This window comes from Grampus griseus (assembly GCF_964374135.1).
Source record: "Grampus griseus genome assembly, chromosome: 2".
Classification (NCBI taxonomy): Eukaryota; Metazoa; Chordata; class Mammalia; order Artiodactyla; family Delphinidae; genus Grampus; species Grampus griseus.
Window position 1 is genome coordinate 98030208 of NC_139018.1, and position 25637 is coordinate 98055844.

At 36.1% G+C, this 25637-nt stretch overlaps 1 protein-coding gene across 1 annotated transcript in view; it reads left to right on the forward strand.

Annotated features, from left to right (window-relative positions):
• Window positions 1-25637, forward strand: part of UNC13C (unc-13 homolog C) — a gene marked incomplete at both ends in the record, with an annotated part of 576078 nt that overhangs the window by 232798 nt on the left and 317643 nt on the right. The window contains 3 exons of the mRNA XM_082648355.1: window positions 11965-12134; window positions 14849-14964; window positions 17090-17253. Coding sequence (XP_082504481.1) covers window positions 11965-12134; window positions 14849-14964; window positions 17090-17253 — 450 coding nt within the window. The remainder of the gene's footprint in view (window positions 1-11964; window positions 12135-14848; window positions 14965-17089; window positions 17254-25637) is intronic.

A 25637-nucleotide genomic window follows, 5' to 3' on the forward strand; every position in this document is an offset into this window, starting at 1 on the left:
AGTCGCTGATACTTTTATGCACTGCCTTTCCAGGAGATTTCAGAGGCTGTGGACTACTCTAGAATGAGGCATGCTTTCGTACAGCTAATAGCCAGTGGACAAGCAGAAAGAGTCAGTCCCCTTAGAAGACTTTACATTTATGGATGGAGGATCAGTGCAACTCAAGAGTAGCTCTTATGTGAATGCTATCTATACACCTGGCTAGCTTTCCTTACCATCTATGGCCATCTGGCCTTGACCTTAGACCTCTGACAGTCTTGCCTGGCTTCTGCTGTGCCCTTTATAAAATGCTGGCACCCTACATCTTTTCTTCTATTATGTAAAATCTTATCCTCTTTATTTATCTACTGTCCCTGATAAATATGGATCTGATCTTTCTAGAACCCCAAGAAGTTCTTTAATAGCCAGAAGTTTTGACTGCTGCCTACTTTAAGGTCAGGATAATATTCTCACATGGGCTTAAGATCTTGAAATTTCCTTGAATAGTCAAAATTAATCCATTGTCTGGTGGGGGAGGGATAAGGAAGTCCCCTGAGGAGTGGCTGACTTTCTGGAAAAATGTTTTACAGTAGTATTTAGGTGGTCCCCTCTAGGATCAGTACCATTCTCAAATACATCCAATTTAGGATATCTTGAGTATCTTTGTTACTTGGTACTTTTCTTTATTTTCCCTGTCATACCACCACCACTAATTTCTTCAGTATCTTAATGATCAGACTGTTATGTGATTGCACTAGTTTTTTAATTTCATAGAATTTCTTGTACTTGCCAAGTACAAAGTGTATGTTCAACTAGGACACAAACAAGATTTTGTTATATGGAACTAGTTATTACTAGGCCAAGCCGTATGAAATTGCTGATGGTCAACTCTTTTGACCTGCAGTAATGGCAATTTCATATGGTTTAACCTAATGTAATATCTTCTGTTGAAATTAATTCTTTGTGAATAATCAGTCATACCTTTATATCATCTGGAGGATAGTTTTTTTGGTACCTTTTTAAGCTGTGTTTATAGTTGATCAAGTTGTGTTCTTTTGGAAGTTTGAAAACATTCAAATAGATGTATTTTTTATCTAAATTTTTGGCTAAAGGTTCATAATTATGTAGATCGAACTCTAATTTTCAAGACACTTGAGTTTACATTTTAATGATGAAGGGTAGCTACTATTGATGAGCACCATTGCCACAATAACACAGGTGCTGTCAAGTGGTTTTTTGTGTTTGTGTGGTGACTTGGTTTTTTTTTGAATTCTCTCTCTTTGTATTTTCCATAACATCCAGCAAAAGAGTCCAGAGAGGTCTGAAGTATACCCAACATTACTGCTCCATTCCCAATAATTGGTTGAGCTTAGATTTAAGTGGAAAAGTTAATTGGATGGTAGGATTTCCTAATGTTTTTTCTCTGTTTTAGCAATTCCTTGGTGATTAGTGCAGAAGTCTTCCACTAGCCTGTGCACTGTTGCTGTGTTGCTGATGTTTGGAATGAGAGGGGTGTTAGTTAATAGTATTTACCTTTATCATCGCTGCTTCTCATTCAAGTGTGGTGTTCAGATAAGGTCTGCTCAGGCAACTGATGTAACTGCAGCTTGCCGCTGACATTCCCATCATTGCTTCAGAGTTTCTCAGGAGAATAGCAGCTGTTCTTTTCTAGCGAAGAGTGAAGGGGAGCATCTCAGAGAAAGGCAACTTAAGTGCCTATAAGAAAGCATGCTGACTGATTCTGTTCTCTTGCCAGGTCCAGATTCTGGCTATTTTAACCCTTTTTCTCTGGCAAGAAATAATCATAAGCTCCTCTTCAGAGGTCTCTTTGATATATGGTGGGGGAGGGCACTTTTCATTCATTTTTTTTTTTCTCCTTTTCAATTGGACTGGTGTGGGAAAGAGGAAAATTTTGTAGAAATGTACATACATATTTCATTTTTTTCATATTTAATTTAATGTATAACAGATGGACTCCCTAAAAGTCAATATAATAGGAGAAGGCATATTTCAGCTTTCTGATTAGCAAAGATTGAAAAGTAATTAGTACTCAGTACTAATGAAAGTATAGAGAAACAGGTGTAGTGTAAGCACATATATGCTTTCTGCAGAATATTTTAGTAATTGTGTGTGTGTGTGTGTGTGTGTGTGTGTGTCTATCTGTATACAGATGTGTATGTAACTGACATGACTTCCAACCTAAAAAATCCACTTTTAATAATTTGTCAGACTAGAATATTTTTATAAGTTCATAAAGATATACATACAAAGCATTCTGTATAGCAGTACAGTAAGACATTGGAAACCACCTAAATACACATCTACTATCTATAGGGGATGAATTCATTAGAAAACATCCATATAATGGAATATATCATATAATCATTAGAAAGAATGATGTATATGTGTATATGTCAGGATGGACATGACATATTAAATTTAAAAAGTGGAGATGCTAAATGGTATGTAGAGTATGATCCTGCATTTATACAAATTCAGTTAAAATTAAATACAATTATATAGATCAAGTATCAAACCTTTTAAAGGTAAAAACTAACACTAAGCAATATCTTTCCATTAAAATATTGACAGTAACATTCATTGAGTCAAGTAGGGCACTGAATGCAAATATGTGATAATATGAATTGTGCTCACTGCAGTGGAAATTGGTAGAGGGATGCTCCATCTTTCTGAAAAACAGTATTTTAAAAAAGTTTTAAAGCATCCATATGCTTATACAGAGTGACTATATAACATTAATGATAATAAAATGGTTCATATTTATAAAGCACTATTATTTTTTCAAAGCATTTTTTTAAACAAGTTTCTTTTCTTTTTTTCTTGTTTAAAATTTAATTAATTAATTAATTAATTATTGTCTGTGTTGGGTGTTTGTTTCTGTGCGAGGGCTTTCTCTAGTTGCGGCGAGAAGAGGCCACTCTTCTTCGCGGTGCGCGGGCCTCTCACAGTCGCGGCCTCTCTCGTTGCGGAGCACAAGCTCCAGATGCGCAGGCTCAGTAGTGTGGCTCATGGGTCTACTTGCTCTGCAGCATGTGGGACCTTCCCAGACCAGGGCTTGAACCCGTGTCCCCTGCATTGGCAGGCAGATTCTCAACCACTGCGCCACCAGGGAAGCCCTCAAAGCATTTTTATACTCATAATTTTCTTTCCAAATCACTCATTGTGTTACCTAGTGCAAAAATGTTTATTATTCTCTTTTTATCAGTTTCCTTTCCTGAAATAAGGACGTTGAATGATACACTGTAGAAAAATGCTTTTAGCGTTAAAGGGTTTTATCTGTGAAGATGCAAATGTAAAGACCTCTTAGGGAAAGGCACAGCAATGCTAAAAGGAGTAAGAGAAACAAAGAAACACTTCAAACCAAGTGCATAGTGTTATGTGTTTCTTTATGGCATTTTCTACATGAGTTTGGCATATGTGCTGGTCATTTACCTGTTTGCTATACCATTTATTCCCTGAAATGTCTTTGGTGTGTTCTTTATCTCAGGGAACTGAACTCTAAAGGCTACCTTTCCCAGACTTCCCTGCCCACTAGGTTTGGCCATGAGGAAGCACTGCAATAAGATCAAGGGTGGGAGGATGGGAGAAGCCAGTGTATTTTTTTTCCTTCTCTCTGCCTTGGACAGCATCACCAGTGATGTGTGGGTTTCCTTCCTGATTCAAGCTTCTGTTGGATGGGACCTTCCTCTGTGGTCCCAGTTCCTATCTATCTTTTCCCATTGTGTGAACCTTTGTACCCTATTGGTGGGCATGCAAAATGGTACATCTGCTATGGGAACAAGTATGGAGTCTACTCAAACATTTGAAAACAGAACTACCATTGATCTGGCAATCTCACTTCTGGGTATATATCCAAAAGAATTGAGATCAGAATCTCAAAGAGATATTAGTGCTTCCAAGCCCAGTATTATTCACAACAGCCAAGATGTGGAAACAACCTAAATGTCCAGTGACAGGTGAATGAATAAAGAAAATGTGATATATACATACAATGGGATATTATTCATCTTTACAAAAGAAGGAAATTCTGCAATATGTGACAGTAGGGATGAACCTTGAGGATGTTATGCTAAGCCAGTTACAGAAAGACAAATACTGCATTATTACACTTATATGAGATATCTAAAATCATCATATTCACAGAATTAAAGACTAGAATGGTGGTTTCTGTGGGCTGGAGAGAGGGTGAAATGGGGAGTTACTAATCAATAGGCACAGAGTTTTCTTTTTTTTTTAACATCTTTATAGGAGTATAATTGCTTTACATTGTTGTGTTAGTTGCTGCTGTAAAACAAAGTGAATCAACTATACATACACATATATCCCTATATCCCCTCCCTCTTGTGTCTCCCTCCCACCCTCCCTATCCCACCCCTCGAGGTTGGTCACAAAGCACTGAGCTGATCTCCCAGTGCTATGTGGCTGCTTCCCTCTAGTTATCTGTTTGACATTTGGTAGTGTATATATGTCCATGCCACTCTCTCACTTCGTCCCAGCTTACCCTTCCCCTGCCCCGTGTCCTCAAGTCCATTCTTAACATCTGTGTCTTTAATCCTGTCCTGCCCCTAGGTTCTTCAGAACCATTTATTTTTTTTAGATTCCATATATACGTGTTAGCATACGGTATTTAATTTTCTCTTTCTGACTTATTTCACTCTGTATGACAGACTCTAGGTCCATCCACCTCACTACAAATAACTCAATTTCGTTTCTTTTTATGGCTGAGTTATATTCCATTATATACATGTGTCACATCTTTATCCATTCATCTGTTGATGGACACGTAGGTTGCTTCCATGTCCTGGCTATTGTGAATAGTAGGCACGGAGTCGTAATTAAGCAAGAGAAGTTCTGGGATTAGTTATAAACCATGTACCTGTATCCAACAGTACTGTACTGTACACTTAAAAATTTGTTATGGGGAAAAATAATACAAATCTACAGTAACAGAAACAGTGTGGTACTGTAATACAGACAGACATATATAGATCAATGGAACAGTATAGAGACCCCTGAAATAAATCTTCACCTAAAACAGTGTTTTTAATAGTTGAATAAAATTTTATTATATCAATATATATCAATGATTTAATTTTCAGTGTTTTGATAATTAGGCTAATTAAAAAATTCCCTGTTTTATATCTTTTCAGTAACTTGTCTATTGCTGTTAAAGGCAAAATATATTTATATGTTTGAATGATGTACTTAGCTGCATTAGTTAGCTAGATCTAATTAAAGCCTGCTAAATGCCCAGCATAGTTCTGTGTTTTTTTTATATATTTAAACATGTTTAAAAGATCAATATCAATCTTCTAGTTTTATAGGTTGGGCGTGGAGGCTCAGTGCAATTGCATAACTTGCCCAGAGTCATATTGCTAGTAAGTGGCTCAAATGGAATTTGAATCAGGCAGATCTTTTTCCAAGTTTGTTCTGTTACTCCATCATGCCTAATACACATTGGCCTTGAAAGTAAAATGAAAAAGGCATAACTTATTCTGTGAATCATAGACCTTGGAATATTAGAGCTAGAGTAGGACAGCCACAGAACAGTGACAACATACACTGTCCTTGGCTCCTTACATTTACATTATCTTTTGCTGTGCAGCTTCTTTATGGACAAGTTAGTTGAAGAAAAAAATGCATGTCACCACTTAAAGAAAAATCAGGTTTGAAAAGATAATGCCTTTAATCACATGTCCAATAAATGTCAAACATATATCCAAAGTGGATCTTATTTCCAACTTAAAGCAAATGGTTAGATTTCAGCTGCATAATTAGCCACTAATTGGAATATGCACATTTGTAATAGTTAATGAGCAACAATAAAGAAGAGTATGATTACTGTGACATATGATATTTCTCTTATGTTTCTGATAAACAGTTTTTTCATATCGATTTGCTGTAGGTACTAGGGTTTGGAAAAATTTTTCTTAGGGAAGTTTCACACAGAGGTGATATTTTATCTGAGTCTTGAAAGACAGCTAAGTGTTCATTAGGTAGAGGAGTAGGGAAAAGACATCCTTGCTCTAAGAAACACAATGAACAAAGGGTCTGAGTTGGGAAAAACGTGTGGTGAACCAAAGAGGTGGTGAGTAGAAACCATCCCTATTGCGTGCACGCACACACACGCACACGCACACGCACACATTCGCATGCATATATATTTCTCCTATTTTTTGAAAGAGTAATTTGATTCTCCTGTTTTCTACGTGTTGTTTCTTTTTAAATTATATTTGGCATATAACACTGTGTAAATTTAAGGAAAAATATGTTGATTTGATACATTTGTATATTATAATATGATTGCCATTGTAGCATTAACTAGTTCCTCTATCACATCACATGATTACCATAACCATTTTTGTCGTGGGAATAATTAAGATCTAGTCTCTTAGCAAGTTTGGTGATTAATATAATATTGTTGTCTATATTCACTATATTGTGCATTAGATCTCTAGGACTTATTTATCGACTATTTTGTACTCTTAAACAACATCTCTCCTATTTCCCCACCTTCCAGCCCCTGGTAACCATTATTTTGCTCTCTGTTTTTATTAGTTCAGATTTTTAGATTCCACCTAAAAGTGATATCATATAGATATTCCTGTTTTCTGATCTCTCTCCCTAAGTGTTCTCTCTTTGCACAGCAAAATGGACAATATTTTTCTAAACAAACCAGTTTCTTACCTTTATTATTTTAACATAATTAATATTTTGTAATATTTAATATTGAATAAGTCTCAAAACAGCTATTAAAATAAATTTATCTGCAACATTAGTACCTGTGAAGGAAATATTAGATATAAAAATATATATAAAAATAGAATACAGGACTTTGAGGTATTGATGGTCTAATTGTGGGGCTGGAAGGTGGGGCAGGAAAATTGGTATATCTTATAAGATCATACTTTGTCCTTTGGTTCTCTGGCCTATTACAGTACTAGGACTTCATTCAACCAATCCTTAAATGTCAGCATATGAATTCCTCTTCAGCTCCTTTTCTTTTACAAAAGTGCCTCTAATAGTATAATTTATTTCTTAGTCTCATTCTTTTGTCTTCCATGTCATTGATTAATAGAATGGATCTACAACGTCCAATTACTACATAGAATATCCTCAGAAAAACTTAAACAAAAGTAAAATGTTGAGGACCAGGGGTTTTTTTTCCATCCTAATTCCCATAATTAAATTGTCCTTGATAAATGCAGTGGGGAAAGTCGCTGTGCACTGGCACTGGGTTTTGAACTTAGAGTTTGTCTATCTATTATAATACAATTAAAAGATAATAGGGTTAGGGCTCTTAATTCAATAACAAGACACATATACTGTGATGGAAGCGGGTTACATAATTCATAATAAATCACTGAGAGGAAATGTGCACATCAGGTGTCTCACATATTTCCATTTGGTGGGTCAGAGTTTAAGGAACTAAGCTGTAACTAGAGAATTCAATCACTGCCTGAAAGGCTGCTGCTGCTTTGCCTAAGGATGGCTCTTGCAGGTTTCTGGCTGATGATTTTCTCAGTCAGTGCCCTGACTTCCAGCTTGAGTTGAAATGAGATTATTTACAATTACTAGATATTTTAAAATACAATTTTGTTGATTGTGATAGGAAAATGTAAAGAATAAAATAAAAATTTTCACTAATTTTACCACCTATATTTTGACATATAACCTTACAGCTTGTTTCAATGCATATATATATACATACACATATATGGGTATATAGGTATATAAAAACACATAAATATTTAATATCTCTCTTATTAATGTGTCTATTAACAAAATCTGGTATAATAGCATTAAAATATTATAGAAATTTCATTTACTATACTTAAAATATATAGCTAGAATTTTATAAACTCTTAACATGATTTTTAATGGCAACATAATTTACTATTGGCTTTTTTTCTGGTATAGTTGCTGTGTGAGATGTATTTTGGTTGCTTCATTAGAACTAGCTTGACTATAGGTACGGTTCTCATTTTTGAATGGTCATTTGCTCATACACTACTTTTGTAATGACTTCCCATTGGAGGATGACTGCTTGAGCAACAGCTCATTGTTCCGTTGAAATCAGGCTTTATTGGCTTTATGAAATTCATGGGCATTTCTCTAGGTAAAGCAGTCCTTCTCAGAATAGGTTAAACTCTTATAAATTGGGTAAGGAGTGGGTTTGGGGTTTGTTTTGGTTTTTTTTTTTTTTATTTGCTTTTTGTCTTTGTTTTTTGTTTTGCCTTAATTATAGGAGATATGTATTTGGGCCATATCCAGGAAACTCTAAATCTAAAAATGTTTACAGTAAGACCATTTTCAAATTTGGAATAAATAATTATAAGGAAATTAGTCTTTTGGATGGCTGCCAAAAGAAAATTGGCCAAATAGTGGTTGGCTGTACAGAGATAGGGTATCTGTGAACTGAAAACAAAAATAAAGAAAAAACAGAACACAAACACACACAATAATTCTGAGTCCAGAAGGGGGAAACGCTTTGCTTTAATTTGGGAAAGAATAAAATAACTTATTCCCATGGAAACCAAACCATTCCTCTCTTTAACAATGAAAAAACACAAAATTAGACATATGAACTACTCTTTAAGATGCAGATTGTTTTTAGTTAAAAAAAAAACTACAAAGCAAATGGCTTTAATAATACTTATTTTATTTATCAAGAGTTTATGCAGTAAAATATCTTATTCTCTTCTTATAGAAAGGTCAAATCACAAGCTGGTGAACTAAACCAGGAGTCTTTGTTAGCTAATTAATCAGGTGGGGAATGATCTAGTGGAGTAAGATTTAATGGGAGTATGCTTTTTCTCTCTATTTTATGTGATAGACTTTTCCCTTGTGTGTAAAAATATTTCTATCAAATTTTCCTACATAAGCCTCCAGTTTTCCATCTAAACTGCAAGCCTTTATATTTTCATAAAAGTCAAGGTTTGTGAAACACATGTTAAATAGTTAAGGAATAAAACAGCAAGTACAAAAATAGTAAGAGTTAATAAATTAAACATTTTAAATCATTTAATATATAATGAAACAAAATGAACTTGGTAGATATTTAATTATTTTCCCACTGATTCAATTAGAATTTTATTCAGCTTCACATTAAGCCATGATTGTGGCTTAGTCAAAAAGAGATTTATTTATTTCATTCAACAAGAATTCCATGTATAGGCATTTGAGGGCTAGTTTGGTAACTCAATTATTCCATTGAAGAAAAAAGCTAAATCTATCTTCCTGTTTTATCATCTTTAGTGGAGGATGTTCTACATGCATGTTCCAGAGTAATAAAAGAAGAAAACAGAATAGGGCAAGAAGATTTTTGCTTATATCTCATTGGCAGAACTATGTCAAGTGGTCATCTCTAGTTGCAGGGGAGACTGGCATATTTCACAGAAGCAGGAAAGGGAAGGAGGTCTTAAAAGGTTGCTGAGTGAATGAACTTACTGTATCTGTCACCTTCCACCTCTCTGAGCATTCTATATTTATACACAATATTTATATCTTTCTCTGGACTTTAAATAAAATGAATTCATCCTCTGTCTTCCAAGGCAGATAATCCCCAAATTATATCCAGTTACTGTATTTATCTTGAAGTCTAGGATATTTGGGTAATCTCTCCCTCAGCTACATGTTTGGTTCTTTGTGATCCTTAGGTCTATACACTAAAGACAAGTCATCTTCTTCTGACATTCCCAATGTATTACTGTGGAGAGAGAAGAAAATAGGATAATAGCAATTTAAAAAGTCTTATTCAGTAAGAGGGAACGTAGAAAATATATGACTGTCGGTGGTACATAGCAAAAATAATAGAGTCCTGCTGGGTGGGTTACTCAGGACTTCCTGATGCTAGCAGCAGAAGTAGTTAGTTGGCTAGCCAATTTGGCAGGCCCTGGTACTTCTTTCTTGGCGAATTTCTTTTATCTTTTTTCTCCAAGTCCTTGGTTCTACATCTGGGGAGACCTTCCTTGACCAATGTGCCAATGCCTACTAAAATGAAAGTAAAAGAAAGAGGGCTCGAAAAAGAATTAAAAGGCATTGCATATCTATAAAACCATAAATTGGGACCATCCCAGGAAATCCAGGTAAATGGTTTTCCTAGCTGGGAATAGATTCTCCTTGGAGTCCATTTCCTTTTGCTGTGAGTTCAAGGACCCAGAAATTACTTTAAATACAGCTGTAGTGAGCCTGAGGCACATTTGGAAAATACCAGACTCTGGAAATTTTACCAGGCTTCCAGGAGGTGGGTTTCAAGACCATTTTATGAGTAACCACATCAGCCTGGAAAATGTAACTTGTTGCTACTGACTCCTTTGTTCTGACCAATTCCTCACTCTTAACCTAATGGCTGCTGCCTCAGCCCCTGCAAAACTGCATGCTAAGGTGCAACACCATTAATCTGATCTTTGCCACTAAGTTCCCCTTCATTGTCACTTAGAGATTTCCTAAAGGAAAGTGTATGAAACACCCTGGGGCAACAGTTTCGTATGTTTTTGAAGTTGCACTCAGAAACCTCTGCTTGTATACATACATTTTGTATACAGAAGCAGCTGGCTGTTCTCAACCCTGCAAGGTTCCAAATTATGATATTCTCAGTCAATTTATATTGCAGGACACAAGCAGAGTGAGCCTCTGCTTGTAGGGAAAGGTAGCTGTGCTCCCTTGGCATCTCTGCTTAGAGACTCTCTAGCTCTAGTTTGAGTGCATCTCTACCACAGTACACTTTTGAAAGCAGCAAGATTTAATAAGCACATGCCAGTATTCTGAATTTTATTCCTACCATTCACGCTAATAAAAAAGCTTCAGTTGGCATGTGGTCACAGTTCCAAAGTATAGCAAGCAAAAGTTTGACCAGCAGTTTCGCTACTGCATTTCAAAATGCATTAGCTTTCGAGCCTGAGGTAATTAAATCTTCACTGTTTGCCTTCATTGTCTCCTCCAGAGAGTCAATTTCACATTTTAAGGCCTATTATTGAAGCTCCCTTCATTCTTTAAAAATTATTTCATTGATCAGTATTCTTAGTTGCAAACAACAGAGTCTACTCTAGTTAGCTTACACAGAAAAAAAAATTATTTCATAGACTCTTAGGTCACTCAGGAGTTTTTGGAGAGGTCCAAATGCCCACCTCTAAATCTACTGTGCAGAAACAGTGTCCAATTATATCATGGGGTTTCTTTGGAGAAAACATCATTGCCACCATTGATCAATACTTTGTCCCTCAGGACTGAATACTGGAGACTCTACAATAAAGTACAAAAGACCACCACTATTGTTGCTGAAAGAGCAAAACCCCACAATACAGTCACTGGCGCGCTTTGCTCAATTTGAGTTCAGATCTTGCTTGAATGCAGGTCAAATATCTGGACCATAACTACAAAGGAATCTAAGAATGTATTTGATCTAGCTTGTCTTGAGAAGACGAGGAACATAAGGAGAAATGTAGCCAAAATGGAAGGAGAATGTTTAAAGATGCTGGGTATCCATATGTGATGATTTGATTTAACAATATCTTACATGCTTACTGGGATTTTTAGCTTATCAATAGGACTCTGTGATGTCCACTTCCTCAACACCCATTGCAATTAAGTTATCTTTATGGTACACAATTTTCTGAGCATGGACATGTTATCATAGATAACTGTTGCAAATAAGATATATACCTTAGAGAAAATATCCCAAAGATTTCTGATCCATATTTGATTACGTCCTGTTCAATTAAAGGAAATAGAATGGAATGGGGTAGGATTTTCTCTTATTAATATTACTTAACTATCACAACTTTTTTTCAATATCCCTGATAACCTGCAACATCCCATGGGTGGAATAGTCTGTGGGAAATCTTATTTACTATGTAATATACTATGCCTTTCTGGCTTAGATAGATTTAAAACAAGTTGCTAACATCAGATGCCATTTAGAGAAGTTACCACGGTTGTTAACTTATCCACATCTGTTTTCAGTGAGTGCCATAACTCCACAGATCGAATCAAAGTCAGAGTGTGGGATGAAGATGATGACATTAAATCCAGAGTGAAGCAACATTTCAAAAAGGAGTCAGATGATTTTCTGGGACAAACAATTGTAGAAGTGAGGACCCTGAGTGGAGAAATGGATGTCTGGTACAATTTAGGTGACTGTCTTTATATCTACTTGAAAAATGTTAAATAAAATTCCAGAATATCTGTGGAAGGTATTATATTCCTATATAGGTAAAAATAACCAGTGCTTTTCTCGAACATTCTCATGGACTTCAGGCAGTTTAGTTTCATTAGAAATTAAGGTGATAATTATTCAAACTCTGTATTATTGAAAGATATTGGTAAATTTGAGATGAAAAGAGAAAAGTCTTTCTAGGAATCAACTGGGTGTCTTTTAGGAGAAAAATATCCCATTCTGAATTTTTAATTCATAAAGTATAGCTTCAAAAAACCTTGCCAAATGTGTAGAAAATAAATAACCTATGACTTTATAATGTCTGAGTTATTTCCTTTTAGTTCCTTAATGAATTTTGGCAATAAAGGAAAAGTGTATTTTGGATATTTTGCAAAGATGATATAAAAGTAGGCTTTAGCAGGCAAAGCCAGATACACATGTGGACTTCTTATTCTGATGATGAAGATATTGAGAGTATGTTTAATTGACATGATTTTAAAATGGAATTTTATTATGGAACCAAGAATTGAATAAAGATAAGTTTTAATTTGACTTTTACTACAATTGAATAATAAGCTAGAATCTTCAGTGCTGACTTAATAATAGTAAATATATATGGATCACCTCATTTTCTATAAAGGATATGATCCAAAATGGCTTTATCATATCATCTGAAATGTTTTAATTAAATTTTTAAGGTCTGGTTGTGAATCTAAGAAAGGTTTACATACTCCCAGGATTACGAAGTGTTTCCATTTAGGATACCAACTTATCTTAGCAAATTAAAGAGTGCTTTTGACTTTTTAAAAACATACGTACTTCAAGTAATGTAATATTTGGCAAAGTAAAGGGGTAAGGCCACAAAATTAATGAATATCTGAATTATATAATAATTTAAAGAAGGAGAGATATATAACTTATCTGAACATAGATGATTCAAGCTAGACTAAAAACTCGTTATCAAAAAATATTTTATTTTGAGGAAATCTTTAAAGAAAATTGGTGCTTCTCCATTATTGGCATAGAGGTTTTGCTTCACTTATAATGATAATCCTCCTGTATCTTGTTTATACTATTAAATAACTTTATATATGAAAACAGAGATATTAGGCAAGGGTAAACTTCAGGGCATTAACTCTGCACAATACTCATAGGTTGCATTTTAATTAAAGAGGCTTGCCTACGTGAGTTTTTGTTTTTTGCAATAAGTTAACATGTTCTTGAATTGAGGGAGTTAGAATTCAGAACAGAAATTCCTCAAATTATTCTTTTGACAAAACTTACAAGGGTATATTTAGTTTGCAAAAGAATTTGAATGTGCTTTTAATAAAATCTGCCACCCAGCTCTTGTGCAGAAACAGTCCTTCAGTCAATGGAAAGAAAAACATGATGCAACAAACATGGACACCTTTGCCTGCTCATCCTCAATTCTTACTTTTGTGCTGTCATTGCTGATGTTTAACCTTTAGAAGGAGAGAGAACAGTTCTTAGCTTTGTATAAAATCCCACAGTGGGTTCCATCCCCATTAGTACCATATTTTCATTCTTTGTGCAATGTTCTTCCTTCCTCATTACTTAGAATCCGTTCCACCATGGAAGGAGGACTTGGCCAAAAGTCCTAGGCATCTAAGCAGATGTGATGATGGTAGTTAAAATGTTCCCCTGTGATTCCAGGAAAAGGTCTGTGACAGAAAGGTCTCAGGACTTGACTTTCTCTTGGGTTCAGCAGAGAACTTCAGCATTTGTTGAGAATCAACTATCTCCCAGCCAATAGGAGAAACTCTCAAGATCCTGGCAGTCCTAAGGGAAGAACCTTCACAACACAATGACTATTAAATATTAACGATGAAAGTCATCAGACATTCCACAAGAAGAAAGTGGCCTATGTGATTTAACTGTATCTTATTTGGCTAAAAATACAGTTATGCTTAGAAAAAGGGGCAATTGAAGAAGTCTTCACCGCTGACTTTGTGTCACTCTCTCTCTTTATCTTTTGTTTTTGAGATGGGTCAGCTTGCTCCTTTATGTGTTTCATCAGGGCAGTAGGTATCAGACATACGTCTCCTACCTACATTCACACCGGAGGAATTTTGTGACTATGGTTTTCTTTCTCTCAGAGCTACTACTCAGTTCATATTAGACACACGTGCATACACTTACACATTATTAGACTGAATTGGCTACATACAGATTCCATTCAAAGAAAGAGTGAATCTAACACATAAGTAAACACAGGCTGTAGACTATAGGTCTTCATGAATCACTGACAAACCTAATAACAAATGTTTTTGTTAGAGCTTTGACTCATTTTTTCAAGGACAGAAAGAAAGAGTGGGGCTTTTAGATAAAATACTTTCCTCGTTAATTTTTTCTTTTAGTTATTTTGCTTTTAATTGCCCAAATAATTAATTTCATTGTATAAACTGATCTAGTACACAGAAATTTATATCAGAATGGTAGGGTCTTCTTATTGAGCTTTTCTATTTGAAATATTTATATCACAGTTTGACAATCCCAGCGACATATTAGGCGCATTATTTTAAATTGTATTTAGCAGAATCATTATGGTTAATCAGACCTGATCTAGAAAAATGGCTTTTAGCAATATAAGCCCTTTTTTAAAGCCTTCGAGAACTTGTATAAGAAACATGATGTCAAAAATCACTGACCAGTTATTTTTTGCTTTATCAGAGAAACGGACAGATAAATCAGCTGTGTCTGGGGCCATTCGATTGAAAATCAATGTGGAAATAAAAGGAGAGGAGAAGGTTGCTCCGTATCATTTACAATATACATGTTTACATGAGGTAAGTAAATTGAATTGTATTAATAACAAAACCTAGGAAAGATTGTATTGTTTATGGATCATGCAACAAAATATTCGTTTTAAAAATAGAATTGAATTAGGTTTGTAAAATTGTCCCTGAAGTTCTTACTCTGTACTATAGCGAGTGATGTGCTAGGGTATCCCATAGCCTATGTATTACCCCCTGAAGACAACCCCCTGGTTGTCTTTTTTTATTTCTTGCGGTACGCGGGCCTCTCACTGCTGTGGCCTCTCCCGTTGCGGAGCACAGGCTCCGGACGCGCAGGCTCAGCGGCCATGGCTCACGGGCCCCGCCACTGCGCGGCATGTGGGATCTTCCCGGACCAGGGAACGAACCCGTGTCCCCTGCATCGGCAGGTGGACTCTCAACCACTGCGCCACCACGGAAGCCCGAGCTGGTTGTCTTTGAATGAGATTTAGAACAAACATACGAGGCGGGTTTTAATAAATGAGGCAATAAGGTGATAATGAACAAGTAGACCAAATTAAATTACCGTTCTTCCAGGGAGGAAGAAGAATATTAGAAATCATTCATTGAAGAAATAAGTCATGATATTTTGGAAGCATTGTAAATATATAGTACTTTAATAATGGAGGAGAGGATCCAAATCATGATAGTTTGTGAGAATTCTGAGTAAGTGTTCAGATTTTGTTGAAGATTTAATTAGTATTATCTATTAAATATAAAAATTCTGACGTTGTAGCAATGGGTTTGGAGAGCTAATGTAATTAGCAGTAATTTTGTCTTTTCTTTTTCTGAGTACAACAGAGGGCTTTATACATACTGAAGCCTCCTCCATTTTAACTACCCTTTGCACAAACACATCTGGGTGGCGAGTATCAGAATGGAGTTTTCCATCCATGGATAGTAGAGAATATACTACCCAATACAAGGAGCCTGGTTGGCTTAGAGAGAGGTAGAGACCACCCAATTTGAGTCAAAAGGGCAGATTCATCAGTTCCCGTTTGCGCCTCAGTGTAAAGGCACAGACAGATAATCTTGGGCTTTTATTATTGGATGCTTTGCAACTGAGAGCTTAGTTAGACATGTCACCAGAGCTTTTCCCTGATCCAAATGACACATCCCATGTATCAAAAAATATGAAGTGAAGCTGAGGAATATGCCTTTTCCCATGTTCAAAGGGTACAGAGGAAGTACCTTCCTAAGAAAGAAAAAGATAGCTGGGAGAATCTTTGCCTTTGTACATGATTTTTCCTAACTATATCTATGAAAATGTATATATGTAATTATTTTCACCTCCATTTTATGAAAGAAGGAAATGAGGAACAATATTTAAGTCATTTACACATTATACAGTCATTAGATAGAGAACCAAACCTTACTTTCCTGACTCCAGTATAGCCAGTGATAATCCGTCAAGAAAGGTGGTTCAGTTTTTAGACCAATAAATCCCTTGAACTGGCAGGATGGGGAGCCAACACTGGCCTTAAAATGCGGGTAGAAATTTCGGATCACAGGCACAGCATCATGCTTTGTTTTTCAGAGTCTTCTGTTGGTCCAAGACACAAAAAGAAGTGAAATCCAAGACAGGGTCCTTCAGTGACCCAGGCTGCCTCCATGCAGCAGTTTCTCAACTTCTTCAAAGCAGAAAGGAATTCTTTGTAGTGATTTTTTTCATTTCAAAGTTCTAAAAATATTTATTTTCAACCTGAATTCATTGTCATGACTCATGCCATTTTGCAGCCAAAGTCCTTTAGTATTATTTGCATACCTAGATGGTGTATTAACATAGCCCAAACACATTATTCGTCCAGAGCTTTGTAATTTACTCAGAGCCCATGAATGCAAAAGATGTTCCGGAATGTAGAAATGTTTACATGAAAAAACATTTACTTCCTTCTAAAATGATTTGGTATATCTGAAACACTTAAATCATTGATTCCGTATAAACTTAGACAGGAATAAAATCAGAATTTGTATAAAGATGAGGTACATTAGAATGAAAATCTGAGACATTTCTATTATTCATAGATGCTGATGAAACATTATATTGCAATTATAAGTATAATTGACTGAAAGTTACAGTTAAATATATCTGGCCTAGTCTGAGAAAACTGAACATTTGAAAACCACTTACTTTTAGAATTTGTTCCATTACTTGACTGAAGTGAAATCTAATGGTGGAGTGAAAATCCCAGAGGTCAAAGGGGATGAAGCCTGGAAGGTTTTCTTTGATGATGCCTCCCAAGAAATAGTTGATGAATTTGCCATGCGTTACGGGATTGAATCCATTTATCAAGCTATGACGTAAGTATTATAGAACATTTACATTATCAAAATCTCTGTTGAAATCCAAAGGGAGACTAGAAAGAGTGTTCATTTCCCTTCTTCTAAATCAAATGAAATTTTGATTAAAAAGACAGTTACATTTTGGATGTAATTGATTGGATGCTGGCTACTTTCTCTATTACAGCTATAAAGTATTAAGGATTTGGTAACTCACTACCATCATATTCCCAATTCTTATTCTTATTCTGTAAAATTTCTACCTTACTTCAGACCTATTGAGTCAGAAACTCTAAAGGGGAGGCCCAGCGATCTGTGTTTTAATATTCCCAACACGTGATTCTCGTACACTCTGAAGTTAGAGAACCAATGCCTTACTTGATATCTGAGAAAACTAAAGCCTGATGATTAAAGTGAGTCGTCCAAGGTTACAGAGCCTGTTAGCATCAGAGACACATCTAGAGTCCTTATGGTGTTGACCGTAACTTTAGACTATATCCTTCCTTCCTATATTTATCTCAGTGCTGCTACTTTGGTGAAACCAAGATTTATTGACCACCCATAGAACCCAAACACTACAGTAAATGTGATCCTGTAGAAGTGAGCCATAGAGAAACACACCCCTTACTGAGGAGTTTCAGTAAGGATTTAGAATGGGGTTATATTACTTGTCCAGAGTTTATCTTTTGAAACCTGGTCTAAGTTTATAAGTGCATTCTGTTCAGATATAAACCATGTATAATATGTAAACTATGTACATATATTAGGACCATTTTTTCATATTAGAGATCAAATCATATTTTCATGTGAACAGAATAGATACTGGCCCAGATACTCAATCATTTTCAGCCAACCTGATGGATATATTAGACCAAAATCTTCAAGGTTTATTGCTCAGAGAATTTAATCAACAGTCATATTTCTAGAACATCATATGTAAGAATGATTTTTTAAAATTTTCTGATAGTGTATGCTTTTTCAGTTTACAGAATGTCCTCATGCTAAATAACAAAGGCTTACAGATTCTTAGGTATGAAGAGGAACTTAGAGGTCACCCAGTTGAAACTTCCTCTGAATCAGGAAACCCTGTTTTTGCATCCCTCACTAGTTGTTATCATCCCTTTGTTTGCTCACCTGCAGTAACAGGGAGCTCACTCCTTTTTCTTTTAATTGAAGTGTAGTTGATTTACAATGTTGTGCTAATTTCTGCTGTATAGCAAAGTGACTCAGTTATACACATATATCCATTCTTTTTTATCTTCTTTTCCATTATGGTTTATCCCAGGAGATTGGATGTAGTTCTCTGTGCTATACAGTAGGACCTTGCTGTTTATCCATTCTAAATGTAATAGTTGGCATCTACTAACCCCAGACTCCTAGTTGACCCCTCTCCCTTTCCCACTCCCCCTTGGCAACCATAAGTCTGTTCTGTATGTCTGTGAGTCTGTTTCTGTTTCTAGGTAGGTTCTTCTGTGCCATATTTTAGATTCCACATATAAGTGATACTATATGGTATTTGTCTTTCTCTTTCTGACTTCACTTAGTATTATAATCTCTAGTTACATCCATGTTGCTGAAAATGGCATTATTTCATTCTTTTTTTGTATTCCATTGTATGTACATACTACATCTTCTTTATCCATTCATCTGTCAGTGGACATTTAGGTTGTTTTCATGTCTTGGCTATTGTGAACATTGCTGCTATGAACATAGGGGTGCTTGTATCTTTTTGAATTGTAGTTTTGTCTGGGTATATGCCCAGGAATGGGATTGCTGGATCATATGGTAGTTCTGATTTTAGTTTTCTGAGGAACTTCCATGCTGTTTTCCACAGTGGCTGCACCAACTTACATTCCCACCAACAGTGTAGGAGCATTCCCTTTTCTCCATACTCTCTCCAGCATTTGTTATTTGTAAACTTTTTAATGATGGCCATTCTGACTGGTGTGAGGTGGTACCTCATTGTAGCTTTGATTTGCATTTCTCTAATAATTAGTGATGTTGAGCATCTTTTCATGTGCCTATTGGCCATCTGTATGTCTTCTTTGGAGAAATGTCTATTAAGGTCTTCTGCCCATTTTTCAGTTGCGTTGTTTGTTTTTTTGTTGTTGTGTTGTATGAGCTGCATACAATATGTGTTGTGTATTTTGGAGATTAAGCCCTTGTTGATCGCATCATTTGCAAATATTTTCTCCCATTCCATAGGTTGTCTTTTTGATTTTTTTGTATGGTTTCCTTTGCTGCATAAAAGCTTGTAAGTTTGATTAGGTCCCATTTGTTTATTTTTGGTTTTATTTCTATTGCCTTGGGAGACCTATGAAAATATGGTATGATTTATGTCAGAGAATGTTTTGCCTGTGCTCTCTTATAGGAGTTTATCATGTCATGTCTTATGTTAAATAAGTCTTTAAGCCATTTTGAGTTTATTTTTGAGCATGGTGTGAGGATGTGTTCTAACTTCATTGATTTACATGCATCTGTCCAACTTTCCCAGCACCAATTGCTGAAGAGACTGTCTTTTTCCCATTTTATATTCTTGCCTCCTTTGTTGAAGATAAATTGGCCATAGGTGTGTGGGTTTATTTCTGGGCTCTCCATTTTTTTCCCCCATTGATCCGTTTTTCCCCCATTATCCATTTTTGTACCAATACCACACTGTTTTCATTACTGTAGCTTTGTAGTATTGTCTGAAGTCTGGGAGAGTTATGCCTCCTGCTTTGTTATTTTTCCTCAGGATTTCTTTTGGAAATTCTGGGTCTTTTATAGTTCCATATAAATTTTTGGATTATTTGTTCTACTCCTGTGAAAAATATCATGGGTATATTGATAGGGATCACATTAAATCTGTAGATTGCTTTGGGTAGTATTGCCATTTTAACAATATTAATTCTTCCAATCCAAGAGCATGGGATATCCTTCCATTTCTTTGAATCCTCTTTATTTCCTTTATTAATGTTTTAATATTCTCAGCATACAAGTCTTTCACCTCCTTGGTCAGGATTTATTCCTAGGCATTTTATTTTTATGGTGTGATTTTAAAAGTTATTTTTTTTACATTCCCTTTCTGATATTTCATTGTTAGTGTAAAAAAATGCAACTGATTTCTGAATGTTAATCTTGTATCCTGCCACTTTGCTGAATTCATATATTAGATCTAGTAGTTTTTGTGTGGAATCATTAGGGTTTTCTATATATAGTGTCATGTCATCTGCATATAGTGACAATTTTACCTCTTCCCTTCCAATTTGGATACCTTTTATTTCTTTTTCTTGTCTGATTGCTGTGACTAGGACTTCCAATACTACATTGAATAGAAGTGGTGAGAGTGGGCATCCTTGGCTTGTCCCAGATTTTAGCAGGATGGCTTTCAGCTTTTCACCATTGAGTGTTATATTGGTTGTGGGTTTGTCATAAATAGTTTTTTTATGTTGAGATATGTTCCCTCTATACCCACTTTTGTAAGAGTTTTTACCATGAATAGATATTGAATTTTGTCAAATGATTTTTCTGCATCTATTGAGATGATCATGTTGTTTTTGACTTTTCTTTTGCTAATGTGGTGTATTACATTGATTAATTTGCATATGTTGAACCATGCTTGTGAACTTGGGGTGAATCCCACTTGGTCATGGTGTATGATCTTTTTTATGTGTTGTTGGACTTCATTTGCTAATAGTTTGTTGAGAATTTTTGCATCTATAGTCATCAAAGATATTGGCCTGTAATTTTCCTTTCTGGTGGTATCTTTGTCTGGTTTTGGTATCAGTGTGATGGTGGCTTCATAAAATGTCTTTGAGAGTGGTCCCTCCTCTTCAATCTTTTGGAAGAGTTTAAGGAGGATTGGAATAAGTTCTTTGTATGTGTGGTAGGTAGAATTCTCCTGTGAAGCCATCTGGTCCTGGGCTTTTGTTTGTAGGGAGTTTGTTTTGTTTTGTTTTGTTTTAATTACAGATTCTAATTTATTTCTAGTGATCCGTTTGTTCAGCTTATCTATTTCTTCTTGATTCAATTTTGGTGGGCTGTATGTTTCTAGGAAGTTGTCCATTTCTTCCAGGTTGTCAAATTTGTCGGCATATAATCGATCATAGTATTCTCTTATGATTTTTTGTATTTCTGCAGTATCAGTTGAGATCTCTTCTTTTCATTTCTTATTTTGTTTATTTGGGTTCTCTCTCTTGTCTTCTTGATTATCCTGGCCAGAGGTTTGTCTTTTTTTTTTTACCATTTCAAAGAACCATCTTTTGGTTTAATTGATTTTTTTCCTATTTTTTAATCCCTATTTTATTTATTTCTACCCTGATTTTTATTATTTCCTTCCTTCTGATGACATTAGGTTTTGTCTGTTCTTTTTTTTCTAGTGCTTTTAGATGGTAGGTTAGCTTGTTTATTTGAGATTTTTGTTGTTTTTTGAGCAAGACATGTATCACTATGGACTTCCCTCTTAAAACTGCTTTTGCTGCATCCCGTAGATTTTGTGTAGTTGTGTTATCATTGTCATTTGTCTCAAGGTACTTTTTAATTTCCTTTTTGATTTCCTAGTTGACCCACTGGTATTTTAGTAGCATGTTGTTTACTCTCCATTTGATCGTTTTTTTCTCATTTCTTTTCCTGTGGTTGATTTCTAGTTTCAGGCCATTGTGGTCAGGGAAGATGCTTGAAATAATTTCTATACTCTCAAATTTTTTGAGGTTAGTTTTGTGCCCTAGTACATGGTTAATTCTAGAGAATGTTCCCTGTGCCCTTGAAAAGAATATGTATTTTTTTTAATGTAATGTCCTGAAAGTATCAATTAAGACTAACTGTTCTATTGTGTCATTTAGGATCCTGTTGCCTCATTGATTTTCTGTCTAGATCTGTTCATTGATGTGAGTGGGGTGTTAACATCTCCTACTATTGTTGTATTCCCATCAGTTTCTCCCTTTATGTCTGTTAGTATTTGGGATTTTTTTGTTTTGATTTTTGTTTTGTCTTTTTGCAGTACGTGGGCCTCTCACCGTTGTGGCCTCTCCCATTGCGGAGCACAGGCTCCGGATGCGCAGGCTTAGCAGCCATGGCTCACGGGCCTAACCGCTCTGTGGCATGTGGGATCTTCCCGGACCGGGGCATGAACCCGTGTCCCCTGCATCGGCAGGCGGACTCTCAAAGTATTTGTTTTATGTATCTGGGTGCTCCTGTATTAGGTGTATGTACATTGATGAGTGTAAAATCTTCTTGTATTGATCCTTTTACCATTATATAGTGTCCTTCTTTATCTTTCTTTATGGCCTGTGTTTTAAAGTCTGATATGAATATTGCAACTCCTGCTTTCTTGTCATTTCTATCTTCATGAAATATCTTTTTCCATCCCCTCACTTTCAGTCTATGTGTGTCCTTTGCTCTAAGGTGGGTCTCTTGTAGGCAGCATATTGTAGGCTCTTGTTTTTTTATCCAGTCTGCCACTCTATATCTTTTAATTGAAACATTCAGCCCATTGACATTTAAGATAGTTATTGATACATATGTATTTATTGCCATTTTAAACCTTGTTTTCCAGTTGATTCTGTGCTTCTTCTTTGTTCCTTTGTTTTTCTTTCTGTGGTTTGATGATTTCCTTTAATTTTATGCTTGTGTTCTTTTGGGGTTTTGTGAATCTATTTTATGTTTTTGATTTGTGGCTGCCCTGTTTTTCAAGTATGTTAACCCCTTTCTATATCTGCTTGCTTTAGACTGATAGTCATATAGGCTCAAACACATTCCAAAAAAAAGAATCTACATGCACATTCTTAAAAAAAAAAAAAAATCTACATTTTCCATTTTATTACTCTCCTTCCACACATTTTATGATTTTGATGTTCTTTTTTACATCTTCATGTTTATCCTTTTGCTGTTCCATGTGTTTATCATTGCTTTCACAGTAGTTTTTATTTTTTTTCTTTAATCATCTGTATACTGGCTAATTTAAGTGATTTACTTTCCAATTGTGATTTCCTCCTTCCTATATCTGCTTGTTTCTTTTCAATTTAGAGAAGAACTTTCAACATTTCTTTTAAGGTAGGTTTAGTATCCTGTATTCTTTTAGTTCTTGCTTGTCTTAGAAATTCTTTATTTCTCCTATTTTAAATGATAATCTTGCTTGGTATAGTATTCTAGGTTGCAGATTTTTCTTTTTCAAGACTTTGAGTATATTTTGCCATTCCCTTCTAGCCTATAGAGTTTCTGTAGAGAAATCAGCTGATAGCCTTATGGGGGTTCCCTTGTAATTAACACTTTGTTTTTATCTTGCTGCCTTTAGAATCCTCTCTTCATCTTTAACGTTACCATTTTTATTATAATATGTCTTGGTGTAGGTCTGTTTGGGTTCATCTTGTTTGGGACCCTCTATGCTTCCTATATCTGGATATCTGTTTCCTTATTTAGGTTTGGGAAGTTTTCAGCCATAATTTCTTCAAATACATTTTCAGTCCTTTTTTCTCTTTCTTCTCCTTCTGGAATCCCTATTATACTTAGATTGGCATGCTTTATATTATCCCATAGGTCTCCTATATTGCTTTCATTTTTTTAAATTTGGTTTTCAATCTGCTGTTTTGATTGGCTAATTTTCATTATTTTATCTCCCAGATCACTTATTTCTTCTTCTGCATTATTCATTCTGCTATTCATTGCCTTTAGCTCAGCTTTCATCTTGGCAAATGAACTTTCTAATTTTTCTTGCCTCCTCTTTATAGTTTCTAGTTCCTTTTTACAGCAATCTGCATTTCTGTCAATAGCCTTTCTTAATTCCTTCAGTATTTTCATTACTTCCTTTTTGGACTCTGTGTCTATTAGACTGAAGAAGTCTGTTTCATTGTTTGCTCTTTCAGGGGAATTCTCTTGGTCTTTTAAGTGGGAATCATTCCTTTGCTTCTTCATTTTGCTTATATTTCTCTTACTCTGAGTTTAAGAGAAACAGTTATCTACTGTAGTCTTGGAGGGCTATTTATATTTGGGAGCATCACTGCATAGCTTGTGTGGATTTAATATCTTTTGACTTAGGGGCTGTTTTTGGTTTGGATGCTTGCCATCGCTTTCCTCAGTGTGTGCTGGCCGTTATCCCCTTGATAGGGGGTGTGCAGGTGCATGGCCTGTGTGCACTCCCAGGAAGGTGGGGGCAGCGGTTGGTGCCCAATCATGGGATCCTCGGCAGCAGCTGTGGTCCGCGCCCGCCTCTTTAGTCTGAAATGGCAGCCGTGTCTCACGCTTGCCCCTGGAGCTCGTGTAGGCAGTGCCCTGCCACCTGAGAGCACTCTCCTGGAGAAGGAAGCTCCTATTTTGGTCCTGCCCCTCTCCTCATGTGCCCCCAGACAATGGTGCCTTGCCTCTCTGGCAGGCCCAGACTTCTTCCCATACTCCCTCAGTTGTGTCACACCACACCCTAGCCCCCTCAAGCTGTCTCCACAAAGCCAATCACAGTCCTCACCCAGGGCCTGACCTCCAAAACCCAAGCCTCAGCACTCAGACCCTGCCAGCCCCAGCAGATGAGCATCTCAGGCTGGAGAGTGCAGGGCAGCGGCACCTACCATCTGTGCAGGTCTCTCTCTGCTTTGCCCTCCATAAACCAGTTACTGTGCTCTCCTCTGAGGCTCCAAAGCTCCCCCTCTGTCCTGGCTGATTGTCCTGCAAGTGAGGGGACTTCCCAGGGTACGCAAACCTTCCCTCTTTCACGGCTTCCTCTCTGGGGTGCAGGGCCCGTCCTGACTCCTTTTTCTCTCTTTTTTTTTTCCTTTTTTCTTTTGTCCTACCCAGTTATGTGGAGATTTTCTTGCCCTTTTGGGAATCTGAGGTCTTCTGCCAGCATTCAGTAGATGTTCTGTGAGAATTGTTCCACGTGTAGATGTATTTTTGATGTATTTGTGGGAGAACGTGAGCGCCATATCCTACTCCTCCACCATCTTCATCCGATCTCTGGGAGCTCATTCCTTTTGAGGCAACCTATTTTGAAGCTGGGCAGCCATGATGAAGTCTGTGACAGCTGTCTGCTCTGTCCTATGTCAATGGCTATAAGAACTCATCAGAGCAACTAGTATAAAATTTGATTACAATTAAAATGTAACCATGATTTAATAGTCTAAAGTAAATGAACTGTACTGCCAAGAGAACTATGTTTAAAAAAACCCACAAAAACAAAAAAATCTTCGGGAAAGAATCCCAGTAAAAGAAAGGATCAAGTTAAATTTATTCCAAAATATGTCTGTGAGCTGATGTCGGATTTCTTCATCGCCGTGTTTCTGATATTCTGAGAAACACAACCATGTTAATACAGAAAAAAATGGTAAATGTATGGTAGTTTAAAAGAGAAGAATCATAGATCCTTCAACTTATTACTTTCATTTTTCTATTACCTTTTTAACTTAAGTAAACAATAACAATAAAAAATAGTTTTGGATGCT